The sequence below is a fragment of the Talpa europaea genome, assembly GCF_964194135.1.
Source record: "Talpa europaea genome assembly, chromosome: 14".
Taxonomy (NCBI): Eukaryota; Metazoa; Chordata; class Mammalia; order Eulipotyphla; family Talpidae; genus Talpa; species Talpa europaea.
This window is the reverse complement of record NC_140082.1, coordinates 37,222,093-37,246,839: the sequence shown is the minus strand read 5'-3', so window position 1 is coordinate 37,246,839 and position 24,747 is coordinate 37,222,093. Positions and strand designations below refer to the sequence as shown.

The 24,747-nt window shown below is 48.7% G+C and overlaps 1 protein-coding gene across 3 annotated transcripts in view; it reads left to right on the top strand.

Moving 5' to 3' along the window:
* Positions 1–24,747, top strand: part of PFKP (phosphofructokinase, platelet) — a gene marked incomplete at its 5' end in the record, with an annotated part of 53,811 nt that overhangs the window by 26,452 nt on the left and 2,612 nt on the right. Inside the window, 16 exons of one of the 3 annotated variants that reach the window (XM_084253293.1) lie at positions 413–602; positions 2,791–2,956; positions 4,019–4,063; positions 4,262–4,370; positions 6,842–6,937; positions 8,581–8,673; positions 9,095–9,220; positions 10,338–10,402; positions 10,854–10,923; positions 11,108–11,254; positions 11,685–11,755; positions 13,589–13,676; positions 14,305–14,457; positions 18,308–18,460; positions 22,423–22,587; positions 24,456–24,517. In XM_084253293.1, coding sequence (XP_084109419.1) covers positions 413–602; positions 2,791–2,956; positions 4,019–4,063; positions 4,262–4,370; positions 6,842–6,937; positions 8,581–8,673; positions 9,095–9,220; positions 10,338–10,402; positions 10,854–10,923; positions 11,108–11,254; positions 11,685–11,755; positions 13,589–13,676; positions 14,305–14,457; positions 18,308–18,460; positions 22,423–22,587; positions 24,456–24,517 — 1,799 coding nt within the window. The remainder of the gene's footprint in view (positions 1–412; positions 603–2,790; positions 2,957–4,018; positions 4,064–4,261; positions 4,371–6,841; positions 6,938–8,580; positions 8,674–9,094; positions 9,221–10,337; positions 10,403–10,853; positions 10,924–11,107; positions 11,255–11,684; positions 11,756–13,588; positions 13,677–14,304; positions 14,458–18,307; positions 18,461–22,422; positions 22,588–24,455; positions 24,518–24,747) is intronic. The other 2 variants (XM_084253294.1, XM_084253295.1) reach the window with 2 other exon arrangements.

Sequence of the window (24,747 nt, the reverse complement as noted above, 5' to 3'; positions counted from 1 at the left end):
TGAGGGCCTTGAACAAATGGAAGGGGCAGCCTTGTTCCCTGCAGCCACTGGACACACTGAGGCTGGGTGCTGAGCTCTTCCCAGCTCCTGGGTGCCCAGCTACCCCTGCTGTCAACCTCAGTCAGATCAGCTAGGCTCATCTGCAGCCTCTGCTCTGTTAAGTTGATCCTGCCATCAACCCTGCTTCCATGCCCTCCTGGCTACCCTGTATAGGTCTTTTTTCATAGAATTTCAGGATGGAAATAAAAATGGGGGGAAGTACAGACTTACATTGATGACTAATTTATAAGACTGAAAGAATGGAGACCTCAATTTTGAAAGCCCTATGTGTATGCATCAGCATTGCCATGCACCCAGTCTAGCATTTGTTCAGTTAGGAGGAAATAAATCAAAAATTTTCTTCCTTTTCCAGGGAGGGACCATTATTGGCAGTGCCCGCTGTAAAGAATTCCGTACTCGAGAAGGTCGCTTGAAGGCTGCTCACAACCTGATTCAGCAGGGCATCACCAACCTGTGTGTCATTGGCGGGGACGGAAGTCTCACGGGGGCCAACATCTTCCGGAAGGAGTGGAACGGGTTGCTGGAGGAGTTGGCCAAAGATGGTATGTTGCTGCCTGCACAGTGCTCTCCTGGGCTCCCTGCCCCTTGTCGGTCCCACCTTCAGAGAGCTCTGACATTCTGCCGGTTTAGCATATTTTACAGCTGCCCCAGCAGAACTGAATTTGTGCCTCAAATAAACCGAAAGCTATAGGAAGAGGAATATTTATTTCACTACTGTGTGCCAGGCCCCACTGTTTTTTCATGGTTGCTTCATGAACCATCAGAGATGGCTACAAGAACCATCAGAGATGGGTTTGATCTGTATACCCATTTTACAGACAAGGGGGAGTCTGGGGGGGACGCCCGTGGGTCTGAGTGGGGATCCAGGGCACCCCTATGCTGGATGCCAGCTCTGATTAGCCATCATGCTACATCCGTAGCTCCTTGGGTGTTCTTATTTTTTTTTTAATTATTTTTTACTGAGGTTGTGTGATGCAAACCCCTGCATATGATTGAGACGTTTAGAATCCCACCTCTTCAGATGTGTGTTGCCCCACCACACCTGAGCACCAATGATCCTCCACCCCAGTCCATGGGGCCCCTTCCCTCCTTTGGCCCCCATCCCTTGTCCTCCCCCTCTGGTAGCTTTAACTCTGCGGTCTGATTTCTAGGGTTTGTTTCAGTTTTATTTTGTCTGTTCCTTTATTTTGTTTCTCTATATTTCACATGAGTGAGATCATCCAGTATTTGTCTTTCGCCTTCTGATTTATTTTGCTTGTCATAATCCCTTGCAATTCTATCTATTTTGTTGCAAATGGAAAGACTTCATCTTTTGCAAAGCCAAGTAGTGTTCCATTGTGTATATCCATCATAACACCATACTTTCCTAATCCACTCATCTGTCATTGGGCATTCACATTGTTTCCATAGCTTGGCTACTGTGAATAGTGCTACAATGATCAGAGGAGTCATCTAGCCTTCGAAATTGGTGTTTTTGAGCTATTTGGTAGGGAAGGAGAGGGATAGCTGGGTCCTATGTTAGATCTATTTTTACTGCTTTTGAGAAACTTCCATACTGTTTTCCACAGGGGCTGGACTCGGGGCTTCTGTAAACTGAAGTTGTTGGGGACTCTAATTGGGATGACAGTGGTCTGCTGCAAGATCATCCTTCACAGCTTTTTTTTTTTAAAAAAAAGATTTATTTATTTATTCATACAAGCACTGGGTACAGTCACAAGTGCGGGAGGGTGAGAGAATTCACCAGAGCCAGAGCGGGGAACCGAACAGGCAGACCAACGAAACACACTGCTGAGGGGAGCAGTGGGCGGCAGGAGAGGGCTGCACGCCATGTGGGACCCTCACCGGTGGCCGGGGATCGAACAGGCGCTGGCCTCACAGCCCAACGCTCAACCACTGCGCCACCAGGGGAGGCCCCATCCTTCACAGCTTTGAAGGCACTTAGGAAAGGGTTTCCTAGAACCCTGTACATGACATGGGTTTTATCTTAAAGCTATTATTATAAGATTCCAATTTAATGTAAAACTTGTGGTAGTATATTGCCTGAATAACAGCAGCTTTGTAAAGGGTGTAAACTTGAATTGATGCAGGTGCCTGACGGTCTGTAAGATCTGCTTTAGGAAATAAGGAATGGCTATCAGAGGCAAGCAGCAAGATCCAAGCACCTTCTAGCCACCTTATTCTGGTGTAACTCAGGCTTGGGGATCACTCGGGAGGAATAGCCTGAGTTCAGGCCTGCTGCCTGTACACCCTCAATTCCAACTCTACTTAAGCACATCTGCCAGAACGGTTCATCTTTTCTGAGAATGCTAAGTAGATACCTGTCAACTCTCCAGCCCCCACGGATGTGGAGAAATCAATAGGCCGGTTACACAGCATTCTTAAGGGCTTTATTCTGTTCTGTGACCTGCCCTCCCCTAGAGCCAAGCCTTTCTCTGAAGCCGGTGCCAGACTGAAGTCAGTCTTGCCCGCCAGTTGCTATGTGCTGATCCTTGCTCCTTTCATTTTGTGACTTCTCTGAATATCAGCAGCATCTGTGTCATCCCCTCCACCTTTGTCTGGTTTTTATTTTTCATTTACATGCAGTTCTGATAAAATGAAAAAAGAAAGAGAGCAAGTTTAGAATTGAGGGTTTCTTGCCCATGGCCACCTACCAGTTAGTGCCCAGCATGGCGTCCTGGCGTCAGCACTGTGCCTGCTGACAAAGCACGTGTGATCTGTTCTTCCCCACAGGCAAGATCAGCAAAGAGGAGGTAGAGAAGTATGGCTATCTCAATGTCGTGGGCATGGTGGGCTCCATCGACAATGACTTCTGTGGGACCGACATGACCATCGGCACTGACTCCGCCTTGCACAGGATCATTGAGGTCGTGGATGCCATCATGACCACCGCCCAGAGGTAGGAGCCTCTGGAGAGGTGGTGATGGCGCTGGACATGTGTGTGCGTGGCCCAGACCTTAGTGCTGGCTCTGGGAGATTCCACAGGGGAACCCTTCTGTGCAAGTTGTATGCCTGGAGTATTAGAAAATGGTACAAGACATCTTTTTATTTCCAAGTTATAAAGTTACTCCCAACTATGGACTTTCAGAGAAAAATTGGTTCATCAGAGAGAATTTAGAAAAGCGTGGAAGACAAGGAATCATTATCTAAAGTCCTGGGCAAAGGTCTTCTTTGGGAACCTCAGTCAGTAAAACTGTGAGTCTTGCCACACCCTTGTTAGACACGCCAGCAAGCACAGCCTGGATGTTAACCTGCAGGTGTCACAAGGTTAGGTGAAGCTGAAATGTGGCATTCTGTCCGCGGTGACAGACTCATGCAGGATCATCCCTGAGTGCTCTTCATGTGGCACTTGGGAGCGTGCAGACACTTTTCACCAAGACCAAGTGAAAGGGAAGATAGCATAAGTGCCTCCCAATTTTTGTTTGAAGAGGCTCAGGTTTGTCCAGTTCCTGAGAACAGCATGACTTTTGGAAAACCACGCCATGAACTGCTGGCAGCAGTCAGGTTTTCCTTTCACGGAAGGATCAGAGCTGTGGGGCAGTCACGAAGCTGACTGTCTAACTCCCAACCCTCTGTCTCCTGTGTTTGCTGGGGGCGTCTCCAGCCTGTGTTTCTTGGCAGCAGAAGTGACTAGCTAAGTAGAGCTATTTTCTTGGAAAGAACCTAGAAAATTGCCCTAGAAGTGCAGATATGTCTGGGCACAGGCAAACAGATGTACGAGTTACCAGAAAGAGTGCTTGCTGCCAAAGCCCCTTATCACAGAAAATGGGATGGCACAGCATGCTGCTGGAATGGCATTTGCTTTTGTAGAAAATGGGTCAATGGTGGGGAGTCAAGGACCTACCATGATTGGAGTGCTAGGGAGGGTGCTGTCTACCTTGGCTGCAAAAGCACTTTTCTCCTTGTTTTCCATGCTGTTCTGGTAATGGTGAATGGATGTTTATTTTGTCTTTTTTTCCAGCCACCAGAGGACCTTTGTTCTAGAGGTCATGGGCAGACACTGCGGGTACGTATGTAGGGGTACAACTCAAATGGAAACAATCCCTATTAGCACATTCTCCCGAGAGCCCTGCACTCACTTTAAGAGTGCTTCTTAGGAGGGAAGCAAGCACGCAAGCACAGAACAAGCACCCATGTTCTGTGGCCCAAGGTGGCCGAGCTCTGTCCATGGCAGCCTTATGGGATCATTGCTTTCTCTAAACAGGTACCTCGCCCTGGTGAGCGCCTTGGCTTGTGGGGCAGACTGGGTGTTCCTTCCAGAGTCGCCCCCAGAAGAAGGCTGGCAGGAGCACATGTGCATCAAGCTCTCAGAGGTAACTCACGCTTTGTTTCCCTCCATCTCTGGTGAGTCACTTGCACTTCGCAGACCAGGATCTGCAGCAGCCTCCGGCATTGTCAACTTGGCAGTTTTCAATTGGTGAAAACTTTCCAATTTCAAAGTGAATTCACTCTTGCCAGGGGGTCTACCTATATTGACTAGTCAAGGATCCATGTTCTCTTTTATATTGCAGAGTAATACGATAGAGAAACAACTATAACTTTTTTGTTCTTAAGCTTTAGATTAAGGAGTTTCCCAGAAATCATGGCTCTTAAAAGAAAGTTCACGGTTGGGCAGCTAATCTGCTTCATGCCTCTCTCCACTCACCAAGCATGAACAGACCTGTGTTTTGACTCCAACCTAAGTTCCCCCACATGCTATGACATCTCCGGTAGCTTTGTCCCCCTCGCACTGGCCTGACTGCCAGGTTTGTGGGCTAAACACTGTGAACCAGGCCTCCCCCACTGCCATGAGTCTGTGCATGTTTGCCTTTCACACTGTGGCTGATTAGCATCAGGCAAGTTTCCCTCCCTGAAGGCTTCTATAATGAAGGCATATGAGTTTGCACATAAAAGCAACTTATAACTTTCAGGGCAGAAATCCCAAAGTGTGGTCAATTTCCCTTCTTTTATTTTGATAACTGTCTTCTCACTGTTTAGTGGTAAGTAATGTAAGCAAGCAGCATAGGCTACTCACCCCTGCATTCAGCAAGCACCACTCCTCATGCCACAGGGCCCAGTGCGCATGAAGACACGGCCCTCACCTTCAGGGTGACAGAGTTGGAGAAAAGGAATCCAGCAGGGTGCTTTGTTGACCTAAAAACTGGTATAAGGAGCTCTGATCAAAGCTGCATTTCTGCTGAGAAGCATCATGTACCTTTGGAGGTTAGAGCCTTTAGCTGTACAAAACCAGTAAAGCGGGGCTGTTCAAGTATGAACGTTACTATTAAAGTCCTAAGTAAGTTCATTGTTTTGTGGCTCTGATATGGGACATGAGCAATATCCTCCACCCACCAGCTGGTGTGGGGCAAGGCCAGGTTGGTTGCATGAGGGAAGGTGGCATTCTTTCGAGACTGTTAACTTCTGTGTGGTCTGAGGACATCCATGCAATTACCACTGCGTGTGATATATTACTTAAAGTCACAACCCCCAAGAGACTGTGACTGTCCCCTGGCAGCCACCTTTCCACCTCCCTGCCTGTCTCTAGCCTGGTCCAGGGCAATGGTATGGCAGGCCAGGGAGTAATGGGAGCCCTGTAGCGAAATAGAAACTAACCCTGGCTGACACCAAGAATATGGTGGTCAGGAAGGAGGGCAGCAGGAAGGTTGGGGGAAGTTGAAGTGGTCGTTTGATTTTCATGTATCGATTGTCATTATTTCTGCAACTCTGTAGTCTTCTCTGCAAATATATTTGAGTTTGAACATAAATTGCACAGGCAGTTAGGACAACAGTAAGAATTTGTGGGGTCCTCTCTCCTGTAAGTCTTGACAGATGTGTAGGACAGTTGTTTTAAAAGAACTTGAATGTGTAAACACTTGATATTGTTATATTTAATATGTAATTAATTTTTATTGGTCATTAATGTAGCATTATAAGACTATGTAATAAAATGCCTGATGTGTAATTAATTTTATTGGGCATTAACGTAGCTCTACGAGAATATGTAATATATCTAATATGTAATTAATTGGTTATTAATGCAGCACTGCAAGAATTTTTCCAGTATCTTGCTGCATAAAATGACTTAGAAAATAAGCCCCAAGTCCAAGAGATTTGAGTGCAAAATTGAAAAGGACTGTCCAAGGCATCAGGATTGCTAGGGTTAGATTTTGGCTCTGTCCCTCATCAGGGCCAGCACCACTGTCCCGTGTCCTAACCCCCTCGGCATGATGTGGGTGACATGATCTCTCCTTAGTGATCCCATGAGGAGTCAGTGAATGTGTTAGTTGATCCAGGTGGGGACCCAGGAGGCTTTCAGTGAATTATCTTCCCATGGAAGTATATAGACAACACTGTCATTTTTTAAGAGTTTCAGAATGTTTTGTGGGTAAAGCATGGCTATTTGACAAATCCCTTATTCATGGACGTACCATTGCTTCCTATATTTTTGGTTTTCCAAATGATGCAAAAATAATTGCTTGTGTACTGTTATCTTCACACCTTAAAGATTTCTGTCTGAAAAATTGTTTGATTTATAGTAATAATGAATTATCCATCCTAAAACCCAAACAACATACGTGTGTGACTCCCCATGACAGACTGACTAGGGAGTCAAAATCACCTCTTAGGGAGCACCTCTGACTCCTGCCCTCTAGTACTCACCCTCCCAGGGTGCCTGTTATTAGGAAGCACAGTTTGTAAACTTGACAGATCCTACTGGCAAGGGACCAGGTCACTGAAGCAAACTGCCCCAGGTTGTTTAAGAAGAGTTTCAGCATTTGAAGATTTTCATTTTCTGTTTTCTTAGAACCGTGCCCGAAAAAAAAGACTGAATATTATCATTGTAGCTGAAGGAGCAATTGATACCCAAAATAGACCCATTACCTCTGAGCAGATCAAGGAGGTGAGTGTCATCTTCTCTTTAGTCCCCTGTCACCCACTTGAAAATGGGGAAGCTTAGTGTGCTGGCATGATTTAGGTTTAGAACCCTGCATTATTCTTTTGTAAGCACTTTTTGTTCATCCTGATACTTAAAAATATTTTTATAGTGGCTCATAACTTTAATGAGATTCTTACAGCTCCCAGCTCTGGAGGTCTTGTGCTTCCTGCCTTCCCACTGGGAATGTTACCAAAGGCTCCATTTTCCCAGACAGATGGAGGAAGCTAGGTAGAGTGGTATAAAAGGTTCCACCTCTGGCTACCAGCCACTCTAATAGGATCAGCCAAGAATGTGTGCTTGAATAACTTAAGACACTACCATTTCCGCCCCCCACCACCACCACACCCACCCGCCCCTGATTGCTATCTTGTTGCCTCAATCAGATGGGGGCAGGCCTATTGGGCCAGACAGGCCAGGATGGGTTGGCCAGGCCAACTGGGTTCTAGAAGAAAACCACAAATCCGGAAGGAACACTGAGGAACAGACAGGCTCTGGTTAAAACCACCCCTCAGGATCAAAGACATTTTGATTTGGATTTTTAAGTTGGTTTCTCTACTGCATGCCTGGTTATGGTCCACTAGTGAGAAAAAAAAAATCTTGTTATTAATTCCTACCAACTATACATCTGAATATTAAAACATTGAGAGAGGGCCTCCCCGGTGGCGCAGCGGTTGAGCGCTCGGTTGCGAAGCTGCCCGCGGCCTCTGCGGCGTCGGTTCTATCCCCGGCTGCTCCCCGGCCACCAGAGGAGGGTCCCACCTGGCGCGCAGACCTCTCCTGCCGCCCGCTGCTCCCCTCAGCAGTGTACTTCAGTCCTTCTGCCTGCTCTGCTCCCCACTCTGGCTCTGGTGAATTCTCTCACCCCCCCGCGCTTCTGACTGTACCCAGTGCATGTATAAACAAAAAACAAACAAACAAACAAATAAATAAATAAATAAATAAATAAATAAACATTGAGAGAGATCTGTGAAAATTACCTGGCAATATTGATAAGAAGTTATTGATAGAGCCAAGATTCTTGTGTTCCTCCTAATCAAAGTTGAGCATGAATCATGGACTATAAGACTGCAAAAAGGACCCAGGAATTCTATGTGCTAACCCATTATCTCCATAGTAGAGTAAACTGAGGCCCAGGAAGACAGGTTACCTGCCCCGGCTCTCCCCCTGGGGTCCATATGGGTCTCAGCCTGAGGAGGACAGCTCAACTTTACTGCTGTCCTTTCCACATACATCTATACAAATTTAAGGTGATTCATGGAAATGGTTACATTTTTATAAAGTATTAGTCTTGTTTTCAATAAGCTACACAAAGAGATTTTTTTTTTTTTTAAGTTGTGTTACTTATGTTTGTTTTCAAGGTAGGAGAGACATAAGATTTTTAATTGATTACAGAGGTATTATTTTTAAAAAATAATTTTCAGCTAGCCATCAAGCTAAACATTCCTCCAGGAAGCCAGGTTTAGAAATTAACATGTTTTTGCCCATGTGGATCCGAAGGAAGCGTAGGGACTCTTCTCAGTCCCCAGCCCGTCACCTAGCATGGGTGGGTGTGCCCGGCCCATGGAGTGTTGTGTTCTGTGTCACCTGACAGAGCTATTTCCCTTCAGCTTGTGGTCAAGCAGCTGGGGTATGATACGCGAGTGACCATACTTGGACATGTGCAAAGAGGCGGGACACCTTCAGCCTTTGACAGGATTTTGGTAAGTGAGGGTGGAAGTCAGAGGGCATTTTTTTCTGGGGAGGCAAAGGAACGGATTTGCCACAAAGACTGAGCACCCTTCGATAGAGGTGTCTCTGCCAGGTGGCTCAGTGGAGGGGCCGGGGCTCCCACATGGACACCTGCTGCCTTGAAGAGTCTAGTCCCGCAGATGTGGGACACCTATCCAGTGAGGGAAGTTGAGGGTGACTGAGGCTCCTGAACAAACTCAGGAGGTAAAAAGGAGGTCTTCCATGTGCAGGTTTCTAGAAACAGACTTGGGGAGCAGAGACCTAGAGTGGGGATCTGGGTGGTTCCCCCTTCTCCCTCCTACCAGCAGGCAGTGCGGGCTAGTCTGGCATGGGGGTTGGGGGAGGGGAAGGAAGTGGACTTGGCCTGTCTGACCTCCGTGATGTTGTTTCCAGGCCAGCCGCATGGGCGTGGAGGCCGTGGTCGCCCTTCTCCAGGCCACCCCGGAGACCCCGGCCTGTGTGGTGTCGCTGAGCGGAAACCAGGCCGTGCGCCTGCCCCTGGTGGAGTGCGTGCAGATGGTGAGCTCTGCCCCACAGCCACGCTGCCCTCTTGTCTGCAGAGCAGGGAGTTAAATGACCCTTCAGAGGCACAGGAGCTGCCCTGTGGGCTCCATTTTTCCTTTCTCCATTCTAAGTTAGCACATCTATAAACCTATTAGTAACCTCCCTTGAGAGTAAGTGGACTCTCAGGGAGGAGCGTTCTCAGAGGATCTCAGGCATTTCAGTCAGAAAGTCAAAGAAAGGTGGTGGAGGAGAAAGGCCTTGTTGAGAGTTGGTGGGAGGTTGTCATGGGAATGCAGGGGGACATTGCTGAGCCTCAAGCTTTAGCCACTGCCTGCCTCCGCACCCCTCAGACACTCAGGTCTGTGATGTGACACATGCCGGCTAACTCAGGTGACTTACTCGCGAGCATTGTCTCCTTCTAGCCCCAGAGTGCAGGCTAACAGATTGAGGAAAACGGGTTAGAACTTTCTAGTTACATGTCTGTTAGCTGAGGCAGCAGTGGCGTCTCATCAGAGGGAACGAAGTACACTGCTGAGGGGAGCAGCGGGCGGCAGGAGAGGTCTGCGCGCCATGTGGGACCCTCCTGCGGTGGCTGGGGAGCAGCCGGGGATCGAACCGGCGGTACGGAGGCCGCGGGCAGCTTCGCAACCCAGCGCTCAACCGCTGCACCACCAGGGAGGCCCTCTTAACTTATTTCTTCGGTCCAGGTTTCTGTTGATTTAGATAAACACAAGGCAGGAATGATTTGGCTTCTCCTTCAAAAAGCTGCATAGTATGTTGCATTAGTCAGACAGTTCACATAACCCTAGTGACCAACTCACTTGTTGTCAGGCTTTTCCTAAGGGTCTGGTATGTCTTTACAACTGCATATGACATTAGGGATGGGATTATTTTTTCATATTGTGCAGATGAGGAAACTTAAGTGCAGAGAGATGACTAACTTGGCCAAGATCCTCAAGTTGAAGGGATGAGGCTGGTGACACCAATGTATAGGGGTCCTCAAGCTTTGCCCCACAGATGCCTTCCCCCCAAAGGCCATGAATGTGCTCATCTGACACCCCCGACACCCATACATACAGCCATGGAGGCGCTGACTCTTGACATCTTCTTGCTCTTTTGTTTTGCTCTACAGACCCAGGATGTACAAAAGGCGATGGATGAGAGGAGATTTAAGGATGCTGTGCAGCTCCGAGGAAGGTGAGTGTTTTTGAAGAAATCTCTGTTGAGAGCCTTTGTTCCTTGCTGTGGCCATCTAGAATGTGCTTAGAAGTTGCACTTGTTCTGTCTCAATATAAAGGGCCAAACATGAAGGCAGTACAAAAAGCAAGTTTCTGCAGGTTGAAGGCCTACATGATTAGTTAGAAATTATTTTGGGCAGGGTGGAGGTTGCTCCGCATATAAGAAATAAGACAGAAAATGACATACTCCGCATGTAGGAAAAGCAACCTAAGGCATCCTAGTCACAGAGCTGCTGCTGCAAGTAGAGAACAGTGGGGGTCCCTCCCAGGGCTTGCAGGACATGGCTACAGATGGGACCCTCCTTCCCCTGGCAGCCAGGACACAAAACTAGTGTGCTACACACAGTTCTTTGCGCCCTTTCACTAAGACATTCCTCATGTGCGACCCCAACAACCTCCGTTTCTTTTAGGAGCTTTGAAAACAACCTGAACACCTACAAGCGACTTGCCATCAAATTGCCAGACTCTCAGATCCCAAAGGTAGGAGGTCTTTGCACGCTGGCTCTCCAGCCCCACTCCCCAGCCTCCCCTTGCAGTCCTTTCCTACCCAGGAAGCTGTGCCCCTCCAGTCTGAGCATCTGGGCCCGGGTTCCCTCCCTGGCCTGTGCAAGTACAGGCTGGGACACACCCAGTGATGGGGGCTTATGCCTTTTTCCATTTGCAGAGCAACTGTAACGTTGCTGTCATAAATGTGGGTGCACCTGCCGCTGGGATGAACGCAGCCGTGCGCTCGGCAGTGCGCATGGGCATTGCGGATGGACACAAGATGTTCGCCATCTACGATGGCTTTGAGGGCTTCGCCAAAGGCCAGGTGAGTCCCTGAGGAGGTGCCAGGAGAAGGAACATCACGGATGGGAACAATGTGGGGGGGGTGGGAGCCCATACCTTCCGGGACTTAGAACCTAGGGTTCCCTAATGGGCTGAACAGTTATTGCTTTTTAATGCAAAGCTTCTACTTTGGAATCCTGTCCTAATGCTTGTTCTAGACCTGCCAGTTGAGCTCAGAATAGAACATAGTTTCAAGTGTTCTCAAGGGCAGTAGATAGCTCTAGGGTCCAGTGGACATCAGGTGGAAGGGGACAGGTGCTGAAATGCTGCTGTCAAGGTGAGGCAGTCATGAGGCTTCAGTAGTCCTTGCAGCAGTCTCTGCACCTGTCAAGGGTGCAGACATCTGAGGTGTTTCTAAAACTCTCTGACCCTTTTCTCTTCCAGTTACAGTTTCATTCTGTGTTTGCACTTAGATCAAAGAGATCGGCTGGGCAGATGTCGGAGGCTGGACTGGCCAAGGAGGCTCCATCCTTGGGACAAAACGGTAATTCCCATCTTGGCCCTGATCTGCTGCTAGGAAGAGGAATAAGCCCTGTTCCCGAAGAGAGTAGCTGGTAGACAGGCTGTGCTTTCAGTTTCCAGGAAAGGAATTCTTCTGGGCCTGTCCTGCCCACCCCGGGGAGTCTGAGTTGTGTTTTAAGGAATACATGAGACAAGGACCCTGGGGAAGAGAGCAAGCAGATAAGTTGGGGAGGATCCTCTCCCATGATCCTTTGTTGCCATTGGTCTGAAGCTTCATCGGGTGGACACAGTGCTCTCATTTGAGGTGATAAAGTTAAGTGATGACATTGGCATGGGATGTGCTACTCAAACCAGAGTCAGGCTGGCGGTGTCTCCATCTGTGTCTGTGGGGATAGCAGACTTGAACACACAATGCCGAAGCCCAGATCACACGGCAGAAATGCCCCCTGAGTGATTGCAAACAAAAATGTTTCTAAGTTACAACAAACTCCTATTTCTGGTAGGACTTGGGAACTGGGAATTTCAATGAATTGTTGTCTAACACTAAGCCCAGTTCTTTATATCTTGACCTCAGGGTACAAGTGTTAACACCCGTCACGACTGCATATCCCATTTTGTATGGGAGGGAAGTAACATTTGGGTCTAATAGTGTTGGCTTCCTCATCCATGTGTGCTTACTGCAGACACGGCAAGGAATTTGCCCTTTGTTCCACTTTGAAACCTGGGTGCCCCCCGGGTTGTAGCAGTCCTGTGTCTCCCAGAATGCTCATACTCGTGTTCTGAACAAAGTTCCACCTAGAAGAAGAGGACCTGTTGGCATGCCTCCTGGGCCTCTTCAGACTGTGACACCCCTCCCCCCCCCCCAGTGTGGTTTGCTTTCCGAATAGACCTGGGCATAATCTGGGTGCACTGAGGGGTGACATGCTAGCTCAGTCTGGACATACTCAGTGCTTTACCCTAGACTGAGGGAGCTGTGCATGCCCATTGGGCTCACTTACTTCCCCAACTAATCCCAGTTCTGACATTTCACTTTACAACTTCTCACAAATCTACCAAACCTGTGAATTCTCTACTTCCCCAAGTCAACTTAACAGCAGGATGGGGCTGGGTGCTGGGCAGGCTTTTGGGACCCTGCATAGCCATTGTCATTGCCTGATTCTTGTGTTGGCCGTCCTTGACAAGGGGGGAAAAAGAGAAGACTGGAAAGTGGCAGTGGGTATGACCTTAAAGGAGCTAAGATGGGACATGCCATATATGTGTGACTTGGGAACTGGAAGGTTCAGACAATTATTGCTAGGAACATTCTCACTCTTTCTGCTGAGGCAGTAGAGTTTCTTTTTTTATTATTTTTTAAAGATTTATTTCTTTATTTATACAAGCACTAGGTACAGTCAGAGGCGCGGGAGGGTGAGATAATTCACCAGAGCCAGAGCAGAGAGTAGAACAGGCAGAGTGACGAAGTACACTGCTGAGGGGAGCAGCCGGCGGCAGGAGAGGTCTGCGCGCCATGTGGGACCCTCGCCCGGCGACTGGGGATCGATCCGGCGCTGCAGAGGCTGTGGACAGCTTCGCAGCCCAGTGCTCAACCACTGCGCCACCGGGGAGGCCCAAGGCAGTAGAGTTTCTAATGAGGCAGTAGAGTTCAAGCCGCTGGACAATTGCAAAGTTTCTTCCAGTTAATTTGAAAATGTACCCCGAGACTCACTGTGTGGTTCCCCAACATGCCACTCTGGGCCTCCCCGACCCCCCATGAGGAGGGAGGCAGATGGTTATAGTGCCACTTGGTTTGGTCAGGGGCAGGAGTTAAGTGGGTCCTGTTGGGGTGCTGGGGGTGACCTTGTCTCTTGATTTTCAGTACACTGCCTAAAAAGTATCTGGAGGAAATTGCAGCACAGATCCGCACCCACAACATCAACGCACTATTGATCATCGGAGGATTTGAGGTATGTTGTCTGTTCCCCCACTAGCTCTTGGTGCGGCATGTCTGAACAGTGCCTCTGGCCAGCTGCTGGCCAGCATGGTCCTGGCTGCTACTCTTCACTGAAGGTGGTCATAGCACCCCAAGTTCGACTGCCACTGGACATTCGTGATGCAGACAACATCACGGTCCAGACGAAGTATGAGCCCACCCAGTGCTAGGAAAGTGACTCAGTCCAGAAGCGGGAGCTTGACACCTTGCCTGAGCTCCACCATCAGTGAGTTCTGTCTCTTAAATTGAAGCCCTTTGGTGACTCAGAAAGGAAAGGAGTTTTATGGGCAGTTTGTTTAAATTTTTTAAATTATATACCAGGGCTGCTGGCCTTAATATTTTCTGCTCATCCCAGATCAGTGCCAATATCACCTTTCAGTTTATGTAGAGAATATGTAACAGCCTCACCCTGAGCAGCCTCACCCTAGTCAAACTCTCACCCTGAAGAAATGTGATCTGGCGTCTACAAGATGTTGCCTGTGGTCCCCTTCATGCCTGTCTGTGATGTTAATGTGTTCTCACCTGGATTCTCTTAGTGGTCCATCAATATCCCTCTCTCTACTCCCCCTTCTTTCCCCACAACTGCACACACTTACCTGCAGGCCTACCTGGGATTGCTAGAGCTCTCAGCTGCCCGGGAGCATCACATGGAGCTCTGTGTGCCCATGGTCATGGTCCCCGCCACTGTCTCCAACAACGTGCCGGGCTCTGATTTCAGCATCGGTGCAGACACGGCCCTGAACACCATCACCGACGTAAGTCCATGTAGTCAGCAAAGCAGGTGCCGTGGACACTAACCCAGAGGGCACCTGGCCCGCTTCTTTATCTACCAGTACACTAGAAACCTGAGCGAGGTCTGGGCTTGTTTTGTTTCCAGAAAGATAGTAAAAGATCTGACCATCTCTGATCCAGTTTCCAAGATTTCCACCACCTCCTTTCCTACACCGTGGCCAGAACAATGCCCAGGCCCATGGAGTGACCGGGAGCATCTGAAGAGCACATGGGGTGGAGGTCACCACTTTTTGTGATTCGGATAATCATTAAAGTGGGTTTTTTTTTTTCCTCCTTTGGACAAACCAAATGGTATCAAGCCTGTACACCTTATTGTGATAAATCCTGGGTGTAGTCGCTCCTACTTGAATGTTTCAGAGTAAAACTTGAACTAAACACTTTGTTATTTTACTGATTAGCCTGCATCCACCATTGAATTTGTGAAACTTTTGACTGTGGCCACCAAATTCCTTCTCCCTTTGTAATTGGTGATGTTAGCGACATCTAAAACACTAGGGATGCTATTTCAGTCTTTTTACTGAAAGGCAAAACGAAACAGAAATAACATCTTTATAATCCTATTTGTAAATCACACCTGAGAAATCACATGGGAGTTGAGGATCGCTCTTTTTTTTTTTTTTTTAATTCAGTGACTAAAATTTTTCCATCAATTCTCAAGTTTCATTTTCCTTGTGAGGCCCAGATCTCTTAAATATTTTTTTGAGATTTTTTTTTTCCTTCCACCTGTGGCATCCCATTTGTTTCTAGTACTGGTAAATAAAAAGGAAACGCTTTGAAAAATCAAAAATGGTATGTAATGCTTAGCACTGGTTTCTCACTTTTCTGCACTTCTTAAACTTTCTGCAATTTCTTTACTAAAAAGCTCCACCTGTGTCACCTGTGTCCCTGCTGGAGCGTCCTCATTGCCATCACCTGTCCCGCCTGCGCTGTGCTGACTGTGTCCTACTTGCGCTGCTGTTGAGTTAATTCAGCTCCTGGTCTTCATGCTGTAAGGTCACTGTCTGTCGAGAAATGAACTTCATTTGTTTCAGTGCTTATCTCCCTGCCTCAGCTGCATTTTGAACATGCTTTTGCTGACCTTGCAGTAGAAACAACTGAATGTTCATTTTTCTTAATTGCTACTTAATTAGCACTGGTCTTGGGGTGGGTGAGCCGGTGACAAGTTTCATTTGCAGGTCCTGACCGAGGTCGGTGTTCATCTCCCTGCCATGATTCACGTGCACTCACAGCACAAAGACACGACGCCCTCTCTCACATTCCAGGCTCCACAATGGAATTGTTTTCCAGATTACAAAGATATAATTCATATGTATTGTTACATCTGAAAGCCAAAATATTTGAAAACCAAAATATGTAGGGGAAAAAGCTTCCAATTATCCATCCTTGCTCCCTGAGGGATTTTGAGATTTATTCTTTATCTTGAATTCAGTTTTCCATTGCGTTCCTCAGAGCCAGGGTAACCAGTGATAAACTAGGCTGCGCTGGTGCAGGTACCAGGCCTGCTGACCCACCCAGGTGAGTGATGGAGTTGCTCAGAGGCTCAGAGTCAAAGTCCTGGTTCTGGTTTGTGATCAGGGATAAGCAGGCAGTGACTCCATAGTGGAAGTCAGCACAGAGGACTGTGGGCAGCCTGGACGTGGTGACACTGCAGCCCTCGCTCTTCCGGCTACAGTGAAGTTGAATCTTTTGAGGGAGATTTAGATTTGGGATGGGCTGACTGGCCATGAAAAGGGAAGGGGGTGGCATTGTCAGCAGGAAATGTGCAGGGAGGGAGGAGTCTGAGGATGGAATCGGTGCCCTGGGTCCCTCCCAATGCTACCGGGGACCTAGGGAATCTTGGGCAGAAGGAGCAGTGTGAGGTGAGCATCAGTCCCTCAACTTCTTAGTTCTCCTTGCCAGACATCTTCTCAGGTGGCCTGAGACTCTGGGCCCATAGTCTGTAACATGGCTCTGTCTGCCTCAGTGCTTGGCCAGGAAGCGCTCAGGATGCAACCCAGCATCTCCAGTGCCAACTGCTCCTATTCACTCTGTGGTTCTCACTGGGTGGGAGTTTTGCCCCCAGAGGACAGCTGCCAGATCTGGGGACATTTCTGGTGGTCAGAACTGGGTGAAGGTATGCCACTGGCATCCCATGGGTGGAGGTCAGGGTGCTGCTGGAAGCCACGCTGACAGGACAGCTCCTACCTGGAGGTGCCCTCCCAGAAGGTGAGCGGTGCTGAGGTAGACAAACCTGGAAAGTCTCTTCTTCTTGCCACCATTAGTGCTTGGCTGACGGGGCTTCACTGGATACCAGTGTCAGCGTGCTCATGTGTTAGGAGGGAGCAGCACAAAATCGATCCCTCAGAACAGGTGTTTAGAAAACACTCACACTGTGGTTACAGGCTTTTTAAGCGGCAGGTTTTTATCCCACAGAACTGACCCGTTTGTCTTTTACCCAAAACACAGCAAACATGAGCTGTGCCCTGTGCTGCTCTCAATGCTGAGAAGGTAGCAGCAGCCACAGTCCTGCTGATGGCCCAGAGGTATGATTATAGAGACTAGGAGAACCATGATTATTTCCTTAAAAACCACTCTTCTCAACGTGAATGTGGACGACTGTGAATATTCACGGAGGCTTTGTAGAGTTGTGAGATCTCTCTGTCAGAGCCTGAGGCAGCGCCGCCCCAGGATCTGGTTAAGACCTTTGTCTCCAGGGCAGGGGCCTCCAGGTCTCTGCTTTGTGACTGAGGTGGACAGGTCGGGAAGGCGGGGTCTGTGGGGACACTGAGTGAAGCTGGTCGCAGGTGGGTAGAGTTGGTGACGTGGAGTCTGAGGGTGGGCAGAGCTGCTAATTCAGGGTCTGGTGCCGGTGGTGAGTGCCTACCTCCCTTCCATCCCTACCACTCAGTGCACTAACTTACTCAGGCCCACCATACCATCCTTGGGCCATAGCCGCCCTGAACATGTTTGGGGTGCTAAGAGGAAATGGAGGACATGCCTTCTGGGGAGGCCTGGGTGCTACCTGCTTCGAAACTTAGTGTTAGGCAGCAAAATGGAGAATAGTCAGAGTGGAATAAAGACAAGAAATGACCCACCAAAACCCACCCCCTGCTGTTTGGAGCTCTGTGGGTTTAGGGATGGTGGGTATGGGCCTGTGTCCACTGTTTTACTAACACCCGAGGCAGCTAATGCAAACCCCCATCCATGTGCTTAGGAACAGCTGACTTTTTTGACATCAGAGTTACAGTTCGACCTTGGATTCCAGAGTAGTTTGGCGTTCTTGGTTTTATCTGTTGCTTCATGTCAGAATTGCAAAGGAGGCTTGGCAGGGACAGGGTGCCTTTCAGAGCAGAAGGGCACCCAGCTACAGGCCCAAATGCTCTAACTGCATGTCTGCCTTGGGGGACTATAGGGTGGCCCGAAATAGGAATGGGGTTATTGCATAGTTTTGCAGAAAGTCACAAGATTACATCGGTACATAAACTCTCCCAGCCATGCCTTTGCTCACCTGCTCCGAGATGCCTAGAAAGAACCACTGTTCTCTAACCACTAACACCCTGTGCCATCCTGGCCCTGCTTTGCTGCCTTCATGCTTGTGTCCCCTCCATGCTGGGCACTGAGCCCTCCTATCACTCCCCAGGCATTATTGGAGTCCCCCTGCCCCCCAGTTTCTGCATCACTGGCACTTCTTCTCTCTCACCCACTGGGGAAACGGAGCTCACTAATGCCCCCTAGCAAGTGGTGTCCTCCCTGATGCTTTGTCAAGCTCTAGCCCCTGCCTGATGATGAGCAGGGGGGCAGATGCCACACTAACCACCCGCACTGCTGCTTCAGGGTTATGAGGGTATGATCATGTTGGGTGATGCCCGCAGCAGCCACCAGGAATTCTGCTTGCCTATGTGTATCCTGCCTGCCACCATGAGCAACAACATCCCAGGCACAGAGATAAGTCTGGGCTCTGATACCAGCATGAATGCGATTGTAGAGGTAAGCGCAATGACACTCATTTTATTTGCTCCCACATTTTGTTTCTGTTCCCCAAGGAGACTGCCAGAAAGGGGAAACCTATTTAGTCTTTCAGGATAAATGAACCATATTTATTATTTACCTTTTTTTCCCCCTATTAGCTGGAGTTGATATCACACTTTACAGGCTGGGGTGAGTTATCCTAGCTTCTCCATTCTAGGGAGAATCTATCTTATCAAAACTCCGATGTTCTATCAGTGCTCTGGGTGGAATTTCCACTTCCCTGCCTCTTGCACAAGAGGCCTGGGGTTTCACAGGTACGCTGGGGGGCCACCTCTTATGCCCAAGAGGCACAGCCAGGTGTGCGGCAGCTAGAGGGGACCCCAGAACAGCACATAGGGAGGGACATGTATCTGAAGGCACTGGGGTGGGTGGGTATGTGGTGCCAGAGCAGGCCCCATTGGCTTGAGTACCTCCTTGGTGGTGAAGTGAGGTGCTGCTGGAGTTGAAATAGCATCATCTCAGGAGGTTGCATCAGTGCAACACCGCCCAGCTGTGTGACAGGTTCAGCAGCCCCTGCCCGGGGCTGAAGCTGGTGCTTCTATTGTAGGTGAGCCCTGCCCACCCCACTCTGCTCCATGCCAGGCTTTGGTGTCACCAGGCCTGTGGTCAGTGACTGGACATGAGCGCTCTGGTGGCCCCAGTGTACTTGTGCTATGGGGAGTAGCAATCCCGTAACAACAAAAGAGGTGGCCACGTCCAGGCCCTATCAGTGATCACCCAGAAGGTGACCTCGGCCTCTTTCTTGAGATACCCATATCTAGGTGGGCTCCACCGTTTGCCTGCTGAGCCCTAATTCTATTGGAGAGCCCCTTGGTTCAGCCTGGCACAGACCTAGAATAGCCTGGGTCCAGGTCGATTCGCCTGCGCTGAGATACCACATTGGGATAGGGGAGGAAAGGTTGCCTGCTGTCTAAAATCTATGGTGTCTTGTCTCTGACTCATAAAGTGATGCACATCTTAAGTTTGTCACTTGTTTTCTCAGAGCTTGCTGCCAAGAGGTAACTGGCCTCCTTTTTTTCTGAAGTGCTTTCCACGAGGCTCCTAGCTAAGTGAGGGGTGCCGTGGGCCAGCACAGCACCTCCTTAGGTTCTGTTTCTTTGCTGGACAGATGCATGGAGTGGCCCAGGCTGCAAGTGCGGCCATCCCTCGAGGCCCCATGGCATCGTTGACGCCCCCGGGTGATCACACTTGCTCTCACCCTCCCATTGCACCTGGCCTCTGTCCTGGCTTTGCCCTCAGTCTATGCCTTGTGGGTGAGGCCCAGCCCATCTGGTCTGGTCGCCCAGGTTCTGCTGACTCACTTCTGAGAATATTCGTCACAGGAGACTAACCTGAGAACTCCGTGACAGAGTAGGACTGTGGTCGTTAAGACTGTGGCTTTTCCCCTATTTTACACTGTCCGAACTCCATTTTATCTTTTCATACTTGATTTTATATTTTTTAAATATCAGTACAGGAAAAAGTTAGCAGTGGTGGAACTTGTACAAGTTTTTCCTGCAGTTTCCTTGAAATCATTCACCAAATGCAGGTTGTCGGGATCTGGTGGGAGGGGACACTGGCACAGTGATGACAAATGGCCTGGGCAAGCAGGGGGGATCAGTGCCTTATTCCTTCCTCTCACCCCTAAAGTCAGAGAACCCCCCCCACCCCCAAGAGCTTCCAGCCCCACACAGGTCATACTTGGTGCTGTGGCCTCGCGTCAAGGCTACTTCTAGTAACTCTGGCTGCGATGACTGTCTTTAGAAGACAGGATTCAAACTGCTGGATACACTGATGTGCCGAAGAGAAGGTGTTTAGTCACAGCCTATTTAAGCTGTAAACAAAGGCTGAGTGTCAGCCCTCCACTGCTGTTCTTGCTCTGTGGCTTACAGAACCCTGGGGCTTCTGCTCGGTTGCCGGGTCCACTGGGGCCCTTCATCTTTGCCGTCCTCATCAGAGCTGAGAGGCACATGCTCAGGGTAGCCTTATGAAAGCCTTTTTACCAGCATATTATTTTCCATTAAGGGATTATAACATTTTTCTGCAATAACTTAAGTGACAATAATTCTCTGCCTTAGGGTGGCATGCTGGGGAGAGTCAGTTGGAAATAGAATGCATGTGATTTTGCAACGGTAGGGGACCTGGAATGTGGTCCATGAATGTAGCCCTGTTCTTCCCCACCGCACAGAATTCCTTGGAAACAAAGACTACGCAGGGAGGTTTCAGTACTTGAATGTCATAGACGACATCCAATGATGTCCACAAGGAAAACCCACGCCGGCCTGTGTGGGTTCTCCAGATACTTGTCAGGTTCTCACCCCCGTCCCTGTGCAACCACCAGCAAAAACTATAATACTGATGCTTATTTCTCCCCTTCTCAGTTTCTAGAGACACTAAGTTGCCCACCAACTAAAGCACATACTGAATTTTGAATCAGTCTCTTTTGTAAGGGTGAGGACCCATCAAAGAAATTTAAAGTATAGTTATGAGTGATTTTAATTGAGCTTGTGTTTGAAAACCAAAATTCTCTTTTTATATGTAACTCAAGGTACTGGAGTGAGTTCCCACACTGGTGGTGGTACACTTTGGAGCACGCACTGCCCTTCCCCAAAGACCCATGAGCTTGGCCTCCTTGCCTTCACCCTATTGGTTTCCCTGCAGACTCACTTAGGGCCTCCTGTACCACTGGTTGCTGGTGGCTGATATGGGCACCTGCTGTGTTGAAAGACACAGCTGGGGGCTGCTGCTGTGGCAGAGGTGAGAGTCCATCCAAGCTGTGATTCCTGTCTTCATGGAATTTGCGATCTTAGTGAGGAAGATACACCAGATCACAATGACAAACGACTGCAGAGATGTGCTTTGGCCATCTCTGGGATGAAAGGACAGGGACTCTCACGAGGCTCCTTGTAGATACTCTCGTCTATGCCCAGGAAGTAGCTGGATTTCCCAAAGAAATGATGTTAGTTCCTTTGCTGGCATAGTCCCTGGCCCTTATTCATCTCACAACCTGCCAACGGGCACTTCCAGCATCCTGTGCCTCTTCCTGGGTATCTCGTGGATCCTGCCTCTCTGAGGACACTGACATTTATATCCATGTTCACCAGATAATCTAGGATCATCTCCCCCTCACCCTCCTGGAATTAATCACCATGTAAGCAAACAGTCCAGTACAGGAATTAGGGCCTTGCTGACCTATGGGGCCACTGTCTTGGAGCCACGAGAACAGGGTGGCACAGTAGGGATGGGATGGCAGCTGGAGGGCAGGCCAGACACTCCATGTGAAGGCTGTGTCACACTTGAGAATGGTGTTAAAGGAGGTGCTGAGCAGGGCCAGAGGTCCAGTGCGTTTTTCATGGACTGAGCTAGGTCAGAGACTTTACAAGACCTGAAGGAGAGTGGGCTTGTCTAGAGAGGGGAGCAAGTGGATATTTGTGGTGGTGGTTTTTTTTTCCTCCCGAGCTTGTGTTGCCAACCAGGCCTTAGGGGACCTACTCTTAAGTGTCTGGAAGACTTTTGGGTGTTTTTGTCTAAGAATCCACCACTACCAGACTTTGAGTAGCGGTGCCAGACATGCTGTAACATTGAGGGAGAGAGTGTGGCTGACCAAAATCCAGACTTCACAGAGAACTTTTCAAAAGAAAATCACAAATTCCCATTGGCTAAACCCACACAGTCTAACATGCTCACATCCTGCAGGCTGCCTTGGCAGGTAGACGAGCTGGTCTGTTGGTCTTCCCAAGGCCCCTGGGAGGAGTGATCAGGTCTGCTGCAATGGGCAGCTCTTACATCACAGGGACTGATCACACTGACCAAGGTCAGGGCCGTGCCTGCAACGGCCCAGAGCTGGGGACACATAATAGGACCTGCTGGGCTTGCGGGGGGCATGGGGCTCTGGCCTATCCTGCACCTGCCTCAAATGACCCATGTCCTCCTGTGACCAGACCTGCGACCGCATCAAACAGTCGGCCAGTGGGACCAAGCGCCGTGTGTTCATCATCGAGACCATGGGGGGCTACTGTGGCTACCTGGCCAACATGGGGGGCCTCGCCGCAGGAGCCGATGCAGCCTACATTTTTGAAGAGCCCTTTGATATCAGAGATCTACAGGTAAGCGCAGGCCCTTGGGCCTTTGCTGCTGCTTCCCATCTGATCAGTTTGGTGGGAGGGGATAAGGATATTTAACACTATGACCTTCCAACGGCCCATCTCATCAAGGCCAGGGAGGTCCCGGTGCAGGACTCCTTCAGTGTCAGGACAGTGAGAACAAACATGCTTCAAAGTGCCTGTCCTCCTCACACGAGCTTGTATGTTTTTGCCTCTTGCATTATCTCATCCACTGTGTCGTTAGCATTTCTCAGGCAGGTCATTAATCCGGACATTGCTGCTGAATGGGACCTGGTATTCCATAACAGCTGCTGTACATGAACAGTCTCTTTGGCCTTCTGGACTATATAGATAGATCCTGGCTCCTGGGTGCCCTTATGGGTCTGAGTTTGGGATGCTCTGCAGTGGCTGCAGCCCCCCTTCCTGTGCTGCCCGGGAGTGGCTTTTGTTAAATGCCAGCAGCCACAAACAGCTAGAGCTGTGGGGACGCTAGACTCATGGGGACATGGCACAGTGGGCTCAGATGTCAAGTAAAAACATGGGGACAAAGCTAGCCTCCTCTTTCCTGGTACATGCTCAAGAAGAAAACCACCTTGCTAGTAGTATTTTGTTAAAGTAGATTTAGGTTCATAGCAAGGGATTTTTCCTGCAGGCCTCTGTCCCAACCCAGCACAGCCTCCCACACAGTCGGTGTTCCCCACCAAGCGGTACATTTGTTAGAAGATGTGGCCACGTCTCCACATCCTGAGTACCCAAGTGTACAGCTTCACTCCTGTGTTGCCACTTGCTCCTTTCATAAGGTCACAGGTGCCTTCTAAGTTGATGCAGGTTTCTCTGTTCCCCCAGCTTTTTGGGGGAAGTGCTGGTTGGGAGAGCGAACCATTAGTTAGATTGCCCAGTCCCCCTTCAGGGATGGAAGGAGTCATGGGTGTGGAGGGGAAGGAGAGCCGGCAGGGAGGGGGCAGCACCTGGCTCTGTGTTGCTGGCTGCCCTGCTCCCAGCCCGAAGGTGCTCAAGGACAACTTTGGTGATGCCAAAACCTGTTCTGTAGGATGGAGGGGCTAGTTAGCAATGAAAACTCAAGTGAAATATACAGAACCACAAATATGGCTCATAAATAAATAGTTGTGATTTTATCTTCATCTGTTTTTGAGACAAATATATCCGGTAGAGAGAGCGTTGTTTGTTTTTTTTAATAAATGATTTATCTTCACCTATGAATTTCTTTACAAGACTGAATTAAAAATTTAAAAAGCCTGTCAAAAGAAGATGCCTGGCCAACACTGTTGCAGTTCCTGGCACATAGCAGATAATAATTGTAATAACAGCTGAGATTTACTTGCCTGTAAATATCTTTTTGCATGTTTCTCCTCTCAAAATAGAGTATTTCTTTCCTTACAAAATTTGTGGCCAAATTTGAGTCAGTAAAAAATTCTCTCATCTGAAATTGTCATTAGGCAGTTACTTGAGATTGAACATAAAGATGTAATGGAGAGTTATTTTCCTTAGAAAGAAAATATTGTAATGGTAAAATGATAAGGATCGTGGAGCAGTGGATAAGCCTCAGGCCAAGTATATAGAATATATGTAAGAAGATCTATTTATTTGGAAAAGCTTAAGTTCTGCTGACTAAATAAACATGCTGAGTGTGTCACTCCTATCCCTACCTCCTGGGGATGCATAACCTTGTTATCAAAGTCACCCCACTGCATTTTCCCACATGGTGTGTTCTCCTTTGTCTTTTGCCCCCTCCACTGAAATGTAGACTTGCCCACTGCTAGTTTCAGCATGTAGGCGTAGGCTCCTACAGTGCCTGGCACACAGCGGGTGGTGAGTAAAAGGTGTCGGGTTAACAGAACACTCTTTTCTAGTCCAACGTGGAGCACCTGACACAGAAGATGAAGACCACTATCCAGCGAGGGTTGGTGCTCAGGTAATGGCAAACCTTTCTCTATCCCTGACCTAGCTTGTCAGAACCTATTTGATTGAAAAGAACCATTCTCTGCCATGATTCTCACGCTGAACACTAAGAAAGAGTAGCTGTGTGTTGTGTTACAAAAGGGCATGCATTTAAATTGTGAAGTGGTGATTTTTAAAACATTTTTGCTTTGTAGCTTATTTTATTTTTTTAAGATCTCTCCAAATCATACTGTCTGTCGTTCA